The sequence below is a fragment of the Stigmatopora argus genome, chromosome 7 (genome assembly GCF_051989625.1).
Source record: "Stigmatopora argus isolate UIUO_Sarg chromosome 7, RoL_Sarg_1.0, whole genome shotgun sequence".
Taxonomy (NCBI): Eukaryota; Metazoa; Chordata; class Actinopteri; order Syngnathiformes; family Syngnathidae; genus Stigmatopora; species Stigmatopora argus.
In genome coordinates this window covers 18,707,318-18,724,179 of record NC_135393.1, presented here as the reverse complement: position 1 = coordinate 18,724,179, position 16,862 = coordinate 18,707,318, and the positions used below count along the sequence as shown (strand labels likewise).

Sequence of the window (16,862 nt, the reverse complement as noted above, 5' to 3'; positions counted from 1 at the left end):
ATACCTTTCTTCGTTGGCTCTATTGGCCCCGCCTCCACCCTGACTTCCAGATGCAATCTATGGAGGGTTGTTTGCCTTTAGTCTTCCCTTCAAAATATTCCCAAATGATGCACACAAATGTCCTCACAATAGGATAACGCACGACCACTTGCTTGACAACAAGTAGTAGTATTTACTCCTCTCGTATTAGCGATCACTCTGCCATTTGCACTGACTAATGGGGAAAAAAATGCAAGGCTCCGCCCAGTGCTCGTAGAGACATCACACGAGGGGAAAGACAGTGGCCAATATGTTCTTATGAGCTCGTATATCAAAATTTGTCTCGTATCTTAAGGTAAATCTTTGCCTGAAATGTTACTCGTATCTCAAATTGCTCGTATGTCGGGGCACTCGTATGTCGAGGTACCACTGTACCCCGAATATTTCAAGTGGCGGAAATAAAAGGGACGACCGCCGAGAAGCCCTTGGGGAAAAAGAGTAAAAAAGCACAAATGCTAATGCTAACAGCAAAGGTCAATAAACGCCAAGGGAAACTCCAAGACATGGCAAGTGCAACAGTTCAAATAGTTATTTTTTTTCCCTTTTTCCGCGGACAGAGCTGGAGCGGTCCCGAGAAGCTGCTGGCGTTGGACGAGTTGATCGACATCTGCGAGCCCACGCAGGTCAAGCACATGATGCAGGTCATCGAGCCGCAGTTCCAACGAGACTTCATCTCCCTGCTGCCCAAGGAGGTGGGACGACGACTCGGAGGCTCGGCGCGTTCCAAAAGTTATGAAACCGTCGTCAACCGTGTCTCCTTCTCCCTCCCGCCTAGCTGGCCTTGTACGTGCTGTCCTTCCTGGAGCCCAAAGACCTCCTCCAGGCCGCCCAGACGTGCCGCTATTGGCGCATCCTGGCCGAGGACAACTTGCTGTGGAGGGAGAAGTGCCGGGAAGAAGGTGGGCTGACCCCCCAAAAAACATCCAAACTCAAATCCCACCCTCCATGGATTGACCCCGCCTTTCTCGCCAGCAGGGATCGACGAGCCGTTGCCGGCCAAGAAGAGGAAAGCGGTCAAGCCCGGCTTCACGCACAGTCCCTGGAAGAGCGCCTACATCAGGCAGCACCGAATAGACACTAATTGGAGGAGAGGGGACCTGAAATCACCCAAGGTAAACCCCGCCCCCACCCCACACGGGAATTCCAGTCCAATCCGGTTCCGGCGACTTCCCAATGAATCCACGGTCCGTCTCGCCAGGTGCTGAAAGGTCACGACGACCACGTGATCACCTGCCTCCAGTTTTGCGGGAACCGCATCGTCAGCGGCTCCGACGACAACACGCTCAAGGTCTGGTCGGCCATCACGGGAAAGGTGAGTGGGGGGGACGGAGGGGGGACCCCAAAATGGGCAGGAAGGGAACCAGTTTAATTGAATGCATTAAAGACGGACGGCATGTCAATCCAAGCGCTATCGAGGATTTCCCGTAATCAATTTCTCATCTAGAGAGTCTAAACGATGATGAACGAGGACGTCGTTCTTAGCAGGCGTCGTTATTTTCGATCGGCTCGTGATGGGAATTGATCAACGTGACAAAAAAAATGAAATGAAAATGAAAAAACACAAAGTATAGTGAGGCTTTAAAAAAATAAATAAAAGACCATGTACAGTAAGGCTTTTTTATTCAAAAATGACCATGCATTGGAAGGCTTTTTTCTTAAAAAATGACATTCTATAGTAGGCTTTTTTTCTTGAAAAACGACAGTATAGGGAGGAATTTTTTTTTAAAAAAAATGACATAGTATAATGGGGCTTTTTTTCGTAAAAAAAACGACATAGTATAGTAAGGCTTTTTTCGTAGGAAATGACAGTATATTAAGGCTTTTTTCGTAGGAAATGACAGTATATTAAGGCTTTTTTATTAAAAAAAACGACATAATATAGGAAGGCTTTTTTTGTTAAAATACGACATAAAGAGAGAGAGCGAGAGAGAGAGGGCATGTCGCTTTTTTCCGTAAAAAACGACATAGTATAGTAAGGCTTTTTTCCGTAAAAAACGACATAGTATAGTAAGGCTTTTTTTTTCGTAAAAAACGATATAGTATAGTAAGACTTTTTTCTTAAAAAAACGACATAGTATAGTAAGGCATTTTTCGTTAAAAAAAACGACGTAGTATAGTAAGGCTTTTTTTCCGTAAAAAACGACATAGTATAGTAAGGCTTTTTTTATTTAAAAAACGACATAGTATAGTAAGGCTTTTTTTATTTAAAAAATGACACAGTATAGTAAGGCTTTTTTGTTTTTAAAAAACGACATAGTATAGTAAGGCTTTTTTCTCGTAAAAAACGATATAGTATTGTAAGGCTTTTTTCTTTAAAAAATGACATAGTATACTAAGGCTTTTTTGTTTTTAAAAAACGACATAGTATAGTAAGGCTTTTTTATTTTAAAAAACGACATAGTATAGTAAGGCTTTTTTCTTTAAAAAAAACGACATAGTATAGTAAGGGTTTTTTTCCTTTAAAAAAAACACATAGTATAGAAAGGCTTTTTTATTTTAAAAAAAAAACGACAGTATAGTAAGGCTTTTTTTCCGTAAAAAAACGACATAGTATAGTAAGGCTTTTTTTATTTAAAAAACGACATAGTATAGTAAGGCTTTTTTGTTTTTAAAAAACGACATAGTATAGTAAGGCTTTTTTCCGTAAAAAACAAAATAGTATAGTAAGGCTTTTTTTCCGTAAAAAACGACATAGTATAGGAAGGCTTTTTTTTCGTAAAAAACGATATAGTATAGTAAGGCTTTTTTCTTAAAAAAAACGACATAGTATAGTAAGGCATATTTCTTAAAAAACGACATAGTATAGTAAGGCTTTTTTTATTTAAAAAACGACATAGTATAGTAAGGCTTTTTTCCGTAAAAAACGACATAGTATAATAAGGCTTTTTTCTTAAAAAAAACCACATAGTATAGTAAGGCTTTTTTATTTAAAAAAAACGACATAGTATAGTAAGGCTTTTTTCCGTAAAAAACGACATAGTATAGTAAGGCTTTTTTTCCGTAAAAAACGACATAGTATAGTAAGGCTTTTTTTTCTCGTAAAAAACAATATAGTATAGTAAGGCTTTTTTCTTAAAAAAACGACATAGTATAGTAAGGCATTTTTCGTTAAAAAAACGACAGTATAGTAAGGCATTTTTTATTTAAAAAAGCGACATAGTATAGTAAGGCTTTTTTTATTTAAAAAAACGACATAGTATAGTAAGGCTTGTTTCTTAAAAAAAACGACATAGTATAGTAAGGCTTTTTTGTTTTTAAAAAACGACATAGTATAGTAAGGCTTTTTTTCCGTAAAAAACGACATAGTATAGTAAGGCTTTTTTTATTTAAAAAACGACATAGTATAGTAAGGCTTTTTTTCCGTAAAAAACGATATAGTATAGTAAGGCTTTTTTCGTAAAAAAAAACGACATACTATAGTAAAGCTTTTTTCGTTAAAAAACGACATAGTATAGTAAGGCTTTTTTGTTTTTAAAAAACGACATAGTATAGTAAGGCTTTTTTATTTCAAAAAAAGACATAGTATAGTAAGGCTTTTTTCTTTAAAAAAAACGACATAGTATAGTAAGGGTTTTTTTCCTTTAAAAAAACCACATAGTATAGTAAGGCTTTATTATTTTAAAAAAAACGACATAGTATAGTAAGGCTTTTTTCCGTAAAAAACGACATAGTATAGTAAGGCTTTTTTTCCGTAAAAAACGACATAGTATAGTAAGGCTTTTTTTAGTAAAAAACGACATAGTATAGTAAGGCATATTTCTTAAAAAACGACATAGTATAGTAAGGCTTTTTTAATTTAAAAACGACATAGTATAGTAAGGCATATTTCTTAAAAAACGACATAGTATAGTAAGGCTTTTGTTTTTAAAAAACGACATAGTATAGTAAGGCTTTTTTCCGTAAAAAACGACATAGTATAGTAAGGCTTTTTTTCCGTAAAAAACGACATAGTATAGTAAGGCTTTCTTTTCGTAAAAAAACGATATAGTATAGTAAGGCTTTTTTCTTTAAAAAACGATATAGTATAGTAAGGCATATTTCTTAAAAAACGACATAGTATAGTAAGGCTTTTTTCCGTAAAAAATCACATAGTATAGTAAGGCTTTTTTTTCGTAAAAAAACGACATAGTATAGTAAGGCTTTTTTCTTAAAAAAAACGACATAGTATAGTAAGGCTTTTTTCGTAAAAAACGACATACTATAGTAAACCTTTTTTCGTTAAAAAACGACATAGTATAGTAAGGCTTTTTTGTTTTAAAAAAACGACATAGTATAGTAAGGCTTTTTTCCGTAAAAACCGATATAGTATAGTAAGGCTTTTTTTATTTTAAAAAACGACATAGTATAGTAAGGCTTTTTTCTTAAAAAAAACGACATAGTATAGTAAGGCTTTTTTATTTTAAAAAACGACATAGTATAGTAAGGCTTTTTTCTTAAAAAAAACGACATAGTATAGTAAGGGTTTTTTTCCTTTAAAAAAACCACATAGTATAGTAAGGCTTTTTTATTTAAAAAAAAAACGACATAGTATAGTAAGGCTTTTTTCCGTAAAAAACGACATAGTATAGTAAGGCTTTTTTTCCGTAAAAAACGGAATAGTATAGTAAGGCTTTTTTTATTTAAAAAACGACATAGTATAGTAAGGCTTTTTTGTTTTTAAAAAACGACATAGTATAGTAAGGCTTTTTTCCGTAAAAAACGACATAGTATAGTAAGGCTTTTTTTCCGTAAAAAACGACATAGTATAGTAAGGCTTTTTTTTCCGTAAAAAACGATATAGTATAGTAAGGCTTTTTTCTTAAAAAAACGACATAGTATAGTAAGGCATTTTTCGTTAAAAAAAAACGACAGTATAGTAAGGCATTTTTTATTTAAAAAAGCGACATAGTATAGTAAGGCTTTTTTTTATTTAAAAAAACGACATAGTATAGTAAGGCTTGTTTCTTAAAAAAAAAGACATAGTATAGTAAGGCTTTTTTATTTCAAAAACGACATAGTATAGTAAGGCTTTTTTGTTTTTAAAAAACGACATAGAATAGTAAGGCTTTTTTTCCGTAAAAAACGACATAGTATAGTAAGGCTTTTTTTTATTTAAAAAACGACATAGTATAGTAAGGCTTTTTTTGTTTTTAAAAAACGACATAGTATAGTAAGGCTTTTTTCTTAAAAAAACGACATAGTATAATAAGGCATATTTCTTAAAAAACGACATAGTATAGTAAGGCTTTTTTCCGTAAAAAAATGACATAGTATAGTAAGGCTTTTTTTTCGTAAAAAAACGACATAGTATAGTAAGGCTTTTTTCTTAAAAAAAACGACATAGTATAGTAAGGCTTTTTTTGTTTTTAAAAAACGACATAGTATAGTAAGGCTTTTTTCCGTAAAAAACGACATAGTATAGTAAGGCTTTTTTCCGTAAAAAACGACATAGTATAGTAAGGCTTTTTTTTCGTAAAAAACAATATAGTATAGTAAGGCTTTTGTTTTTAAAAAACGACATAGTATAGTAAGGCTTTTTTCCGTAAAAAAACGACATAGTATAGTAAGGCTTTTTTCCGTAAAAAACGACATAGTATAGTAAGGCTTTTTTTTTCGTAAAAAACGATATAGTATAGTAAGGCTTTTGTTTTTAAAAAACGACATAGTATAGTAAGGCTTTTTTCCGTAAAAAACGACATAGTATAGTAAGGCTTTTTTCTTAAAAAAACGACATAGTATAGTAAGGCATATTTCTTAAAAAACGACATAGTATAGTAAGGCTTTTTTTATTTAAAAAACGACATAGTATAGTAAGGCTTTTTTCCGTAAAAAACGACATAGTATAGTAAGGCTTTTTTCCGTAAAAAATGACATATTATAGTAAGGCTTTTCTCCGTAAAAAACGACATAGTATAGTAAGGCTTTTTTTTCGTAAAAAACGATATAGTATAGTAAGCCTTTTGTTTTTAAAAACGACATAGTATAGTAAGGCTTTTTTCCGTAAAAAACGACATAGTATAGTAAGGCTTTTTTCTTAAAAAAACGACATAGTATAGTAAGGCATATTTCTTAAAAAACGACATAGTATAGTAAGGCTTTTTTTATTTAAAAAACGACATAGTATAGTAAGGCTTTTTTCCGTAAAAAACGACATAGTATAGTAAGGCTTTTTTCCGTAAAAAATGACATATTATAGTAAGGCTTTTCTCCGTAAAAAACGACATAGTATAGTAAGGCTTTTTTTTCGTAAAAAACGATATAGTATAGTAAGGCTTTTGTTTTTAAAAAACGACATAGTATAGTAAGGCTTTTTTCCGTAAAAAACGACATAGTATAGTAAGGCTTTTTTCTTAAAAAAACGATATAGTATAGTAAGGCATATTTCTTAAAAAACGACATAGTATAGTAAGGCTTTTTTTATTTAAAAAACGACATAGTATAGTAAGGCTTTTTTCCGTAAAAAACGACATAGTATAGTAAGGCTTTTTTCCGTAAAAAACGACATATTATAGTAAGGCTTTTCTCCGTAAAAAACGACATAGTATAGTAAGGCTTTTTTTTCGTAAAAAAACGATATAGTATAGTAAGGCTTTTGTTTTTAAAAAATGACATAGTATAGTAAGGCATATTTCTTAAAAAACGACATAGTATAGTAAGGCTTTTTTTATTTAAAAAACGACATAGTATAGTAAGGCTTTTTTCCGTAAAAAACGACATAGTATAGTAAGGCTTTTTTCCGTAAAAAATGACATATTATAGTAAGGCTTTTCTCCGTAAAAAACGACATAGTATAGTAAGGCTTTTTTTTTCGTAAAAAACGATATAGTATAGTAAGCCTTTTGTTTTTAAAAAACGACATAGTATAGTAAGGCTTTTTTCCGTAAAAAACGACATAGTATAGTAAGGCTTTTTTCTTAAAAAAACGACATAGTATAGTAAGGCATATTTCTTAAAAAACGACATAGTATAGTAAGGCTTTTTTTATTTAAAAAACGACATAGTATAGTAAGGCTTTTTTCCGTAAAAAACTACATAGTATAGTAAGGCTTTTTTCCGTAAAAAATGACATATTATAGTAAGGCTTTTCTCCGTAAAAAACGACATAGTATAGTAAGGCTTTTTTTTCGTAAAAAACGATATAGTATAGTAAGGCTTTTGTTTTTAAAAAACGACATAGTATAGTAAGGCTTTTTTCCGTAAAAAACGACATAGTATAGTAAGGCTTTTTTCTTAAAAAAACGATATAGTATAGTAAGGCATATTTCTTAAAAAACGACATAGTATAGTAAGGCTTTTTTTATTTAAAAAACGACATAGTATAGTAAGGCTTTTTTCCGTAAAAAACGACATAGTATAGTAAGGCTTTTTTCCGTAAAAAATGACATATTATAGTAAGGCTTTTCTCCGTAAAAAACGACATAGTATAGTAAGGCTTTTTTTTCGTAAAAAACGATATAGTATAGTAAGGCTTTTGTTTTTAAAAAACGACATAGTATAGTAAGGCTTTTTTCCGTAAAAAACGACATAGTATAGTAAGGCTTTTTTCTTAAAAAAACGATATAGTATAGTAAGGCATATTTCTTAAAAAACGACATAGTATAGTAAGGCTTTTTTTATTTAAAAAACGACATAGTATAGTAAGGCTTTTTTCCGTAAAAAACGACATAGTATAGTAAGGCTTTTTTCCGTAAAAAACGACATATTATAGTAAGGCTTTTCTCCGTAAAAAACGACATAGTATAGTAAGGCTTTTTTTTCGTAAAAAAACGATATAGTATAGTAAGGCTTTTGTTTTTTAAAAATGACATAGTATAGTAAGGCATATTTCTTAAAAAACGACATAGTATAGTAAGGCTTTTTTTATTTAAAAAACGACATAGTATAGTAAGGCTTTTTTCCGTAAAAAACGACATAGTATAGTAAGGCTTTTTTCCGTAAAAAATGACATATTATAGTAAGGCTTTTCTCCGTAAAAAACGACATAGTATAGTAAGGCTTTTTTTTTCGTAAAAAACGATATAGTATAGTAAGCCTTTTGTTTTTAAAAAACGACATAGTATAGTAAGGCTTTTTTCCGTAAAAAACGACATAGTATAGTAAGGCTTTTTTCTTAAAAAAACGACATAGTATAGTAAGGCATATTTCTTAAAAAACGACATAGTATAGTAAGGCTTTTTTTATTTAAAAAACGACATAGTATAGTAAGGCTTTTTTCCGTAAAAAACTACATAGTATAGTAAGGCTTTTTTCCGTAAAAAATGACATATTATAGTAAGGCTTTTCTCCGTAAAAAACGACATAGTATAGTAAGGCTTTTTTTTTCGTAAAAAACGATATAGTATAGTAAGGCTTTTGTTTTTAAAAAACGACATAGTATAGTAAGGCTTTTTTCCGTAAAAAACGACATAGTATAGTAAGGCTTTTTTCTTAAAAAAACGATATAGTATAGTAAGGCATATTTCTTAAAAAACGACATAGTATAGTAAGGCTTTTTTTATTTAAAAAACGACATAGTATAGTAAGGCTTTTTTCCGTAAAAAACGACATAGTATAGTAAGGCTTTTTTCCGTAAAAAACGACATATTATAGTAAGGCTTTTCTCCGTAAAAAACGACATAGTATAGTAAGGCTTTTTTTTTCGTAAAAAAACGATATAGTATAGTAAGGCTTTTGTTTTTAAAAAACGACATAGTATAGTAAGGCTTTTTTTCCGTAAAAAACGACATTGTATAGTATGGCTTTTTTTTTGTAAAAAAACGATATAGTATAGTAAGGCTTTTTTCTTTAAAAAACGATATAGTATAGTAAGGCATATTTCTTAAAAAACGACATAGTATAGTAAGGCTTTTTTCCGTAAAAAATTACATAGTATAGTAAGGCTTTTTTCTTAAAAAAACGACATAGTATAGTAAGGCATATTTCTTAAAAAACGACATAGTATAGTAAGGCTTTTTTTATTTAAAAAACGACAGTATAGTAAGGCTTTTTTCCGTAAAAAACGACATAGTATAGTAAGGCTTTTTTCTGTAAAAAACGACATAGTATAGTAAGGCTTTTTTTTCGTAAAAAACGATATAGTATAGTAAGGCTTTTGTTTTTAAAAAACGGCATAGTATAGTAAGGCTTTTTTCCGCAAAAAACGACATAGTATAGTAAGGCTTTTTTTCCTTAAAAAACGACATAGTATAGTATGGCTTTTTTTTCGTAAAAAAACTATGTAGTATAGTAAGGCTTTTTTCTTTAAAAAACGATATAGTATAGTAAGGCATATTTCTTAAAAAACGACATAGTATAGTAAGGCTTTTTTCCGTAAAAAATGACATAGTATAGTAAGGCTTTTTTTTCGTAAAAAAACGACATAGTATAGTAAGGCTTTTTTTGTTAAAAAACGACATAGTATAGTAAGGCTTTTTTTTTATTTAAAAAAAACTACACAGTATAGTAAGGCTTTTTAAATTAAAAAACGACATAGTATAGTAAGGCTTTTTTGTTAAAAAAACGACATAGTATAGTAAGGCATATTTCTTAAAAAAACGACATAGTATAGTAAGGCTTTTTTTATTTAAAAAACGACATAGTATAGTAAGGCTTTTTTCCGCAAAAAACGACATAGTATAGTATGGCTTTTTTTTTCGTAAAAAAACGATATAGTATAGTAATGCTTTTTTCTTTAAAAAAACGATATAGTATAGTAAGGCATATTTCTTAAAAAACGACATAGTATAGTAAGGCTTTTTTCCGTAAAAAATGACATAGTATAGTAAGGCTTTTTTTTCGTAAAAAAACTACATAGTATAGTAAGGCTTTTTTTGTTAAAAAACGACATAGTATAGTAAGGCTTTTTTTTTATTTAAAAAAAACTACACAGTATAGTAAGGCTTTTTTAATTAAAAAACGACATAGTATAGTAAGGCTTTTTTGTTAAAAAAACGACATAGTATAGTAAGGCATATTTCTTAAAAAACGACATAGTATAGTAAGGCTTTTTTCCGTAAAAAACGACATAGTATAGTAAGGCTTTTTTCCGTAAAAAACGACATAGTATAGTAAGGCTTTTTTTTTCGTAAAAAACGATATAGTATAGTAAGGCTTTTGTTTTTAAAAAACGACATAGTATAGTAAGGCTTTTTTCCGCAAAAAACGACATAGTATAGTAAGGCTTTTTTTCCGTAAAAAACGACATAGTATAGTATGGCTTTTTTTTTCGTAAAAAAACGATATAGTAAAGTAAGGCTTTTTTCTTTAAAAAACGATATAGTATAGTAAGGCATATTTCTTAAAAAACGACATAGTATAGTAAGGCTTTTTTCCGTAAAAAATGACATAGTATAGTAAGGCTTTTTTCTTAAAAAAACTACACAGTATAGTAAGGCATATTTCTTAAAAAACGACATAGTATAGTAAGGCTTTTTTTATTTAAAAAACGACATAGTATAGTAAGGCTTTTTTCCGCAAAAAACGACATAGTATAGTAAGGCTTTTTTTCCGTAAAAAACGACATAGTATAGTATGGCTTTTTTTTTCGTAAAAAAACGATATAGTATAGTAAGGCTTTTTTCTTTAAAAAACGACATAGTATAGTAAGGCTTTTTTTATTTAAAAAACGACATAGTATAGTCAGGCTTTTTTCCGTAAAAAACGGCATAGTATAGTAAGGCTTTTTTCCGTAAAAAATGACATAGTATAGTAAGGCTTTTTTTTCGTAAAAAACGATATAGTATAGTAAGGCTTTTGTTTTTAAAAAACGACATAGTATAGTAAGGCTTTTTTCCGTAAAAAACGACATAGTATAGTAAGGCTTTTTTCCGTAAAAAACGACATAGTATAGTAAGGCTTTTTTCCGTAAAAAATGACATAGTATAGTAAGGCTTTTTTTTCGTAAAAAAACGACATAGTATAGTAAGGCTTTTTAAATTAAAAAACGACATAGTATAGTAAGGCTTTTTTGTTAAAAAAACGACATAGTATAGTAAGGCATATTTCTTAAAAAAACGACATAGTATAGTAAGGCTTTTTTTATTTAAAAAACGACATAGTATAGTAAGGCTTTTTTCCGCAAAAAACGACATAGTATAGTATGGCTTTTTTTTTCGTAAAAAAACGATATAGTATAGTAATGCTTTTTTCTTTAAAAAAACGATATAGTATAGTAAGGCATATTTCTTAAAAAACGACATAGTATAGTAAGGCTTTTTTCCGTAAAAAAATGACATAGTATAGTAAGGCTTTTTTTTCGTAAAAAAACTACATAGTATAGTAAGGCTTTTTTTGTTAAAAAACGACATAGTATAGTAAGGCCTTTTTCTTAAAAAAACGACATAGTATAGTAAGGCTTTTTTTTTATTTAAAAAAAACTACACAGTATAGTAAGGCTTTTTTAATTAAAAAACGACATAGTATAGTAAGGCTTTTTTGTTAAAAAAACGACATAGTATAGTAAGGCATATTTCTTAAAAAACGACACAGTATAGTAAGGCTTTTTTTATTTAAAAAACGACATAGTATAGTAAGGCTTTTTTCCGTAAAAAACGACATAATATAGTAAGGCTTTTTTCCGTAAAAAATGACATAGTATAGTAAGGCTTTTTTAATTTAAAAAACGACATAGTATAGTAAGGCTTTTTTCCGCAAAAAACGACATAGTATAGTAAGGCTTTTTTTCCGTAAAAAACGACATAGTATAGTATGGCTTTTTTTTTCGTAAAAAAACGATATAGTAAAGTAAGGCTTTTTTCTTTAAAAAACGATATAGTATAGTAAGGCATATTTCTTAAAAAACGACATAGTATAGTAAGGCTTTTTTCCGTAAAAAATGACATAGTATAGTAAGGCTTTTTTCTTAAAAAAACTACACAGTATAGTAAGGCATATTTCTTAAAAAACGACATAGTATAGTAAGGCTTTTTTTATTTAAAAAACGACATAGTATAGTAAGGCTTTTTTCCGCAAAAAACGACATAGTATAGTAAGGCTTTTTTTCCGTAAAAAACGACATAGTATAGTATGGCTTTTTTTTTCGTAAAAAAACGATATAGTATAGTAAGGCTTTTTTCTTTAAAAAACGACATAGTATAGTAAGGCTTTTTTTATTTAAAAAACGACATAGTATAGTAAGGCTTTTTTCCGTAAAAAACGACATAGTATAGTAAGGCTTTTTTCCGTAAAAAATGACATAGTATAGTAAGGCTTTTTTTTCGTAAAAAACGATATAGTATAGTAAGGCTTTTGTTTTTAAAAAACGACATAGTATAGTAAGGCTTTTTTCCGTAAAAAACGACATAGTATAGTAAGGCTTTTTTCCGTAAAAAACGACATAGTATAGTAAGGCTTTTTTTTTCGTAAAAAACGATATAGTATAGTAAGGCTTTTGTTTTTAAAAAACGACATAGTATAGTAAGGCTTTTTTCCGCAAAAAAACGACATAGTATAGTAAGGCTTTTTTCCGTAAAAAACGACATAGTATAGTAAGGCTTTTTTCCGTAAAAAATGACATAGTATAGTAAGGCTTTTTTTTTCGTAAAAAAACGATATAGTATAGTAAGGCTTTTGTTTTTAAAAAACGACATAGTATAGTAAGGCTTTTTTCCGTAAAAAACGACATAGTATAGTAAGGCTTTTTTCCGTAAAAAACGACATAGTATAGTAAGGCTTTTTTTTCGTAAAAAACGATATAGTATAGTAAGGCTTTTGTTTTTAAAAAACGACATAGTATAGTAAGGTTTTCCGCAAAAAACGACATAGTATAGTAAGGCTTTTTTTCCGTAAAAAACGACATAGTATAGTAAGGCTTTTTTTTCGTAAAAAACGATATAGTATAGTAAGGTTTTTGTCTTTAAAAAACGATATAGTATAGTAAGGCATATTTCTTAAAAAACGACATAGTATAGTAAGGCTTTTTTCCGTAAAAAATGACATAGTATAGTAAGGCTTTTTTTTCGTAAAAAAACGACATAGTATAGTAAGGCTTTTTTCTTGAAAAAAACGACATAGTATAGTAAGGCTTTTTTCTTAAAAAAACGACATAGTATAGTAAGGCTTTTTTTTATTTTAAAAAAACTACACAGTATAGTAAGGCTTTTTTAATTAAAAAACGACATAGTATAGTAAGGCTTTTTTGTTAAAAAAAACAGTAAGGCTATTTTCGTGACTTTTTGCAGCGAAGTCCTCCTTTTGTTTTGTAATGGCACTGTCTTGCGTGATGGAGTCCAAGCATACCGCCTTTTCTTTTGAAGTCAACGGCGTTTCTGAACCTGAAAAGGAAAGAAACACCAAATGATGCATACAAAAATTTGAAACGGTTCTAAACACGCTGTGAAATTTTCAGGTCATTCCAAGGAAAATTGTCAAAATGATTGGCCTACGAAATGAGGTCAAACATTTTGGTATATCAGTCGTGGCCGTATTTGACAGTATCTTACCTTTGTTCCGCTTTAGTGTTTGCGGACGTTGGTGGGCCACACGGGCGGCGTGTGGTCGTCGCAGATGCGCGACAACATCATCATCAGCGGCTCCACCGACCGCACGCTGAAGGTTTGGAACGCCGAGACGGGAGAATGTATCCACACCCTCTACGGGCATACCTCAACGGTGCGCTGCATGCACCTGCACGAGAAAAGGTTAGTTTCATTGGCTGAAAAATGATGCACATATATATATATTTTTGGGTTGTTGTTGTGGTTTTGGCAGACAAATGGCTATGAATGTAGTAAGGAGGGAGGGAAGAAGAGCGTCCAGCTAATGCGTTTTTTTTTCTTCTTCTGGGCTTAATGGCATCTACGACCCGACAGAGCGAAAAGTGCATCCGCTAGCGCGGCGGCCATTAAAGAGATCCTCTTTAGCGCCGTCCCGTTGGCTGCACAATTAGCCTCGGGGAGGCTCCAAAGTGCGGTCGGACTGCAATCTGCTAGCGCGCCATTCTCTTGTTGTTGCTAACATAGTTATGCTGGAAATTTTGAATTGATGAAAGTTGACGTTTGCTATGAAATGGCTATCAATTTTTTTTTTAAAGGGTGGAGGTCAGATTTGAGTGCCAACTTCTTCCTACGTGGAAAATTGGTGGTGTCATTTTTGGTCCGCATCTCTTTGCGCGTTAGCCTAATGAATGCAAACGAGACATTTGGCCACATAATGGCGGTACACAGTCGATTGGTCGCCCGGAAGGTTATTGATAATTACCATTTAAAATTGTTGCTCAGATTCCCTAAATACAGAATGTGAATTATTATTTAGTCATACTTATTGCCCTAGTAATTATTAGGCTAAAGAAAAGCTCCCAATTTCCCGGACTTTGATTGTTTATTGTTGGAGAACTTGTTAAGACCCTGACGTAGGGAGCTTCTTAAAGGGACAACGCATGTACATACAAACTCTTTCTTCTACACTCGCACGTCGGCTCAGTGAAAGTGCTCATGGTCATTGTTGGCTTTTATTCATGCGTAGACCGTCTTGTTTTACCTTGTTTTGTCGCCGGTCTTTTGGTTGCCCGTTGTCGCGGTCGGGGCGACCAATCGACTGCACATGCTTAATGGCGATCCAATTGATTCCAAAGGGGAGCAATCCATCTTGAAATGTGTGTTTAAAAATGATATTAGTCTTGTTTTAAAATGAGTTCCAAAGTAAATTTTGCAAATAAAGTTTATTTGTTTTTTTTCTCTGATCCAGGGTGGTGAGCGGCTCTCGGGACGCCACGCTACGCGTGTGGGACATCGAGACGGGCCAGTGTTTACACGTGCTGATGGGCCACGTGGCGGCCGTGCGCTGCGTCCAGTACGACGGCCGGCGGGTGGTCAGCGGTGCCTACGACTTCATGGTCAAAGTCTGGGACCCCGAGACGGAGACGTGCCTCCACACGCTACAGGGCCACACCAATCGGGTCTACTCGCTACAGGTTAGTTTGCTAAAACAAATTGCCCCGCTCCGTCCAGTCTGGTCGGTCTCCCAACCCCGGGTACCTCCCCGCAGTTCGACGGCGTCCACGTGGTGAGCGGCTCCTTGGACACGTCCATCCGGGTGTGGGACGTGGAGACGGGCAACTGCATCCACACGCTGACGGGTCACCAGTCGCTCACCAGCGGCATGGAGCTCAAAGACAACATCCTGGTGTCGGGGAACGCCGACTCCACCGTCAAGATTTGGGACATCAAGACGGGACAGTGTCTGCAAACGCTGCAAGGTAAAGAAGACAAAAAAAAGTTACTTTTTGGACAGTCTCTAACACAGGTGTCAAAGTGGCGGCCTGGGGGCCAAATTTGGCCCCCAGGCCGCATCATTTTGTGTGGCCCGGGAACCAACCCGAGTCCGACACCCTTGCTCTATAACAAGTTTTTTTTCTTTACCTGCAGGTCCACACAAGCACCAGAGCGCCGTCACGTGCCTCCAGTTCAACAAGAACTTTGTGATCACCAGCTCGGACGACGGCACGGTCAAGCTGTGGGACTTGAAGACGGGCGAGTTCATCCGCAACCTGGTCACGCTGGAGAGCGGCGGCAGCGGCGGCGTGGTCTGGCGCATCCGCGCCTCCAACACCAAGCTGGTGTGCGCCGTGGGCAGCCGCAATGGCACCGAGGAGACCAAGCTGCTCGTGCTCGACTTTGACGTCGACGCCGTCAAGTGAGCCGGGCGGGAGGGAGGGGGGCGGGGCTAGGCCAGGCCAGACCAGACCAGACTCAAACCCCACCCCTCAAGTGTTAGGATGGCTGTCCAAAGCAGTTTAGGTCAAGCGCCAGAAAGAATGACGAGACTTGAACAGGAACCCTGGAAAAAAAAAAATTCCCCATCAAAACAGCCGTCTCCCACGATGCTCAAAATTCCCAGCCCACCCCGAACGCCCCTCCAGCCCGTGGCCAAACTACTAATGCTGCTACATGAGCCGGGAGTGACGAAGACGGCGACGTTCAACTTTTTTTTTTAATTTTTTTTTTTTTTGCTGTGACGTTTTAGTCCCAAGCGAAATTCCAAATGTACTCTTTTCCGGAGGCGAACTCTACTTTTCTTGTTTTTTTTTTGCCACCGAAACTTGAGCCAAACGTGCCTCTACGAGGCGGAGAAAAGAAGGAACGCGCCGCCGCCGCCGCCACGGAGGAAGAAAAAAAAAACCTCGATGACGCGACACCACGGGAAAGGAAAGAGCGGGGACGGCAAAAAGAAAAGAAAGGAAAAAAAGTCAACCTTGTAGCCAAAACGTGTGGAAAAGTCGCAAGCTGAACTGTGAAAGTGGTTGCAACACTGTATAGTCGACAAAAAAAAAAACAATCTTGCTCTTTCTCCTCGTTTTTCTCCCGCTTTTTAATTTATCGTCTGGTTTGGCAAATCAGAATTGTTGTTTATTTTTGAAAATGTCTTTTTTTTTCTCCCGGGTCAGTTAACGACCTGGCGAAAACAACAACAAAAGACGATACGGACGGAAAGAAAAAAAAAAAAACCTTAAAGGGATTTTTGTGTATTTGTTTCATTCAATTAGAATTTTATTTTCTTATAACTTAAAGTGCAATAAAATGTGGGTTTGACTTTTTTTTTTCATTTCAAGCGAAAATCCGTTGTCTGTTTTGTTACCTTGTGTGAAGGAATCTTCTATGTTGAATAAAGCAAATTATTTGGGTACTTGTGGAGGTCTTCTTTTTGACACAAAAGATGGAAAACTGCAAAAAAAAAAAAACACATAAATTGACATTAATGACCAAGAAGGCAACAATTAGGTCTTGCTAAAACATGCATTGTTTAATTGAAATAAACATAATTTATCTTGCATCCTAAAATCCAAATTGTGATGCATAAAACACAAAATTAGTTGCGGTTAAATTACTTTTGACTCAAAGCCCAAATACTTAATTAATGATGACTATTAA

General features: G+C 33.6%; 1 protein-coding gene across 3 annotated transcripts in view; it reads left to right on the top strand.

Moving 5' to 3' along the window:
* Nucleotides 1–16,617, top strand: part of fbxw7 (F-box and WD repeat domain containing 7) — a 47,963-nt gene extending 31,346 nt beyond the window's left edge. For 2 of the 3 annotated variants that reach the window (XM_077605445.1, XM_077605446.1), the window contains 8 exons: nucleotides 597–731; nucleotides 815–938; nucleotides 1,015–1,151; nucleotides 1,238–1,351; nucleotides 13,453–13,634; nucleotides 14,680–14,905; nucleotides 14,980–15,190; nucleotides 15,360–16,617. In XM_077605445.1, the coding sequence (XP_077461571.1) occupies nucleotides 597–731; nucleotides 815–938; nucleotides 1,015–1,151; nucleotides 1,238–1,351; nucleotides 13,453–13,634; nucleotides 14,680–14,905; nucleotides 14,980–15,190; nucleotides 15,360–15,631 (1,401 nt within the window). In that variant the 3' untranslated portion in view covers nucleotides 15,632–16,617. Of the gene's footprint in view, nucleotides 1–596; nucleotides 732–814; nucleotides 939–1,011; nucleotides 1,152–1,237; nucleotides 1,352–13,452; nucleotides 13,635–14,679; nucleotides 14,906–14,979; nucleotides 15,191–15,359 lie in introns of all 3 variants that reach the window. The other variant, XM_077605444.1, reaches the window with a different exon arrangement.
* The last annotated feature ends 245 nt before the right edge of the window (nucleotides 16,618–16,862 follow it).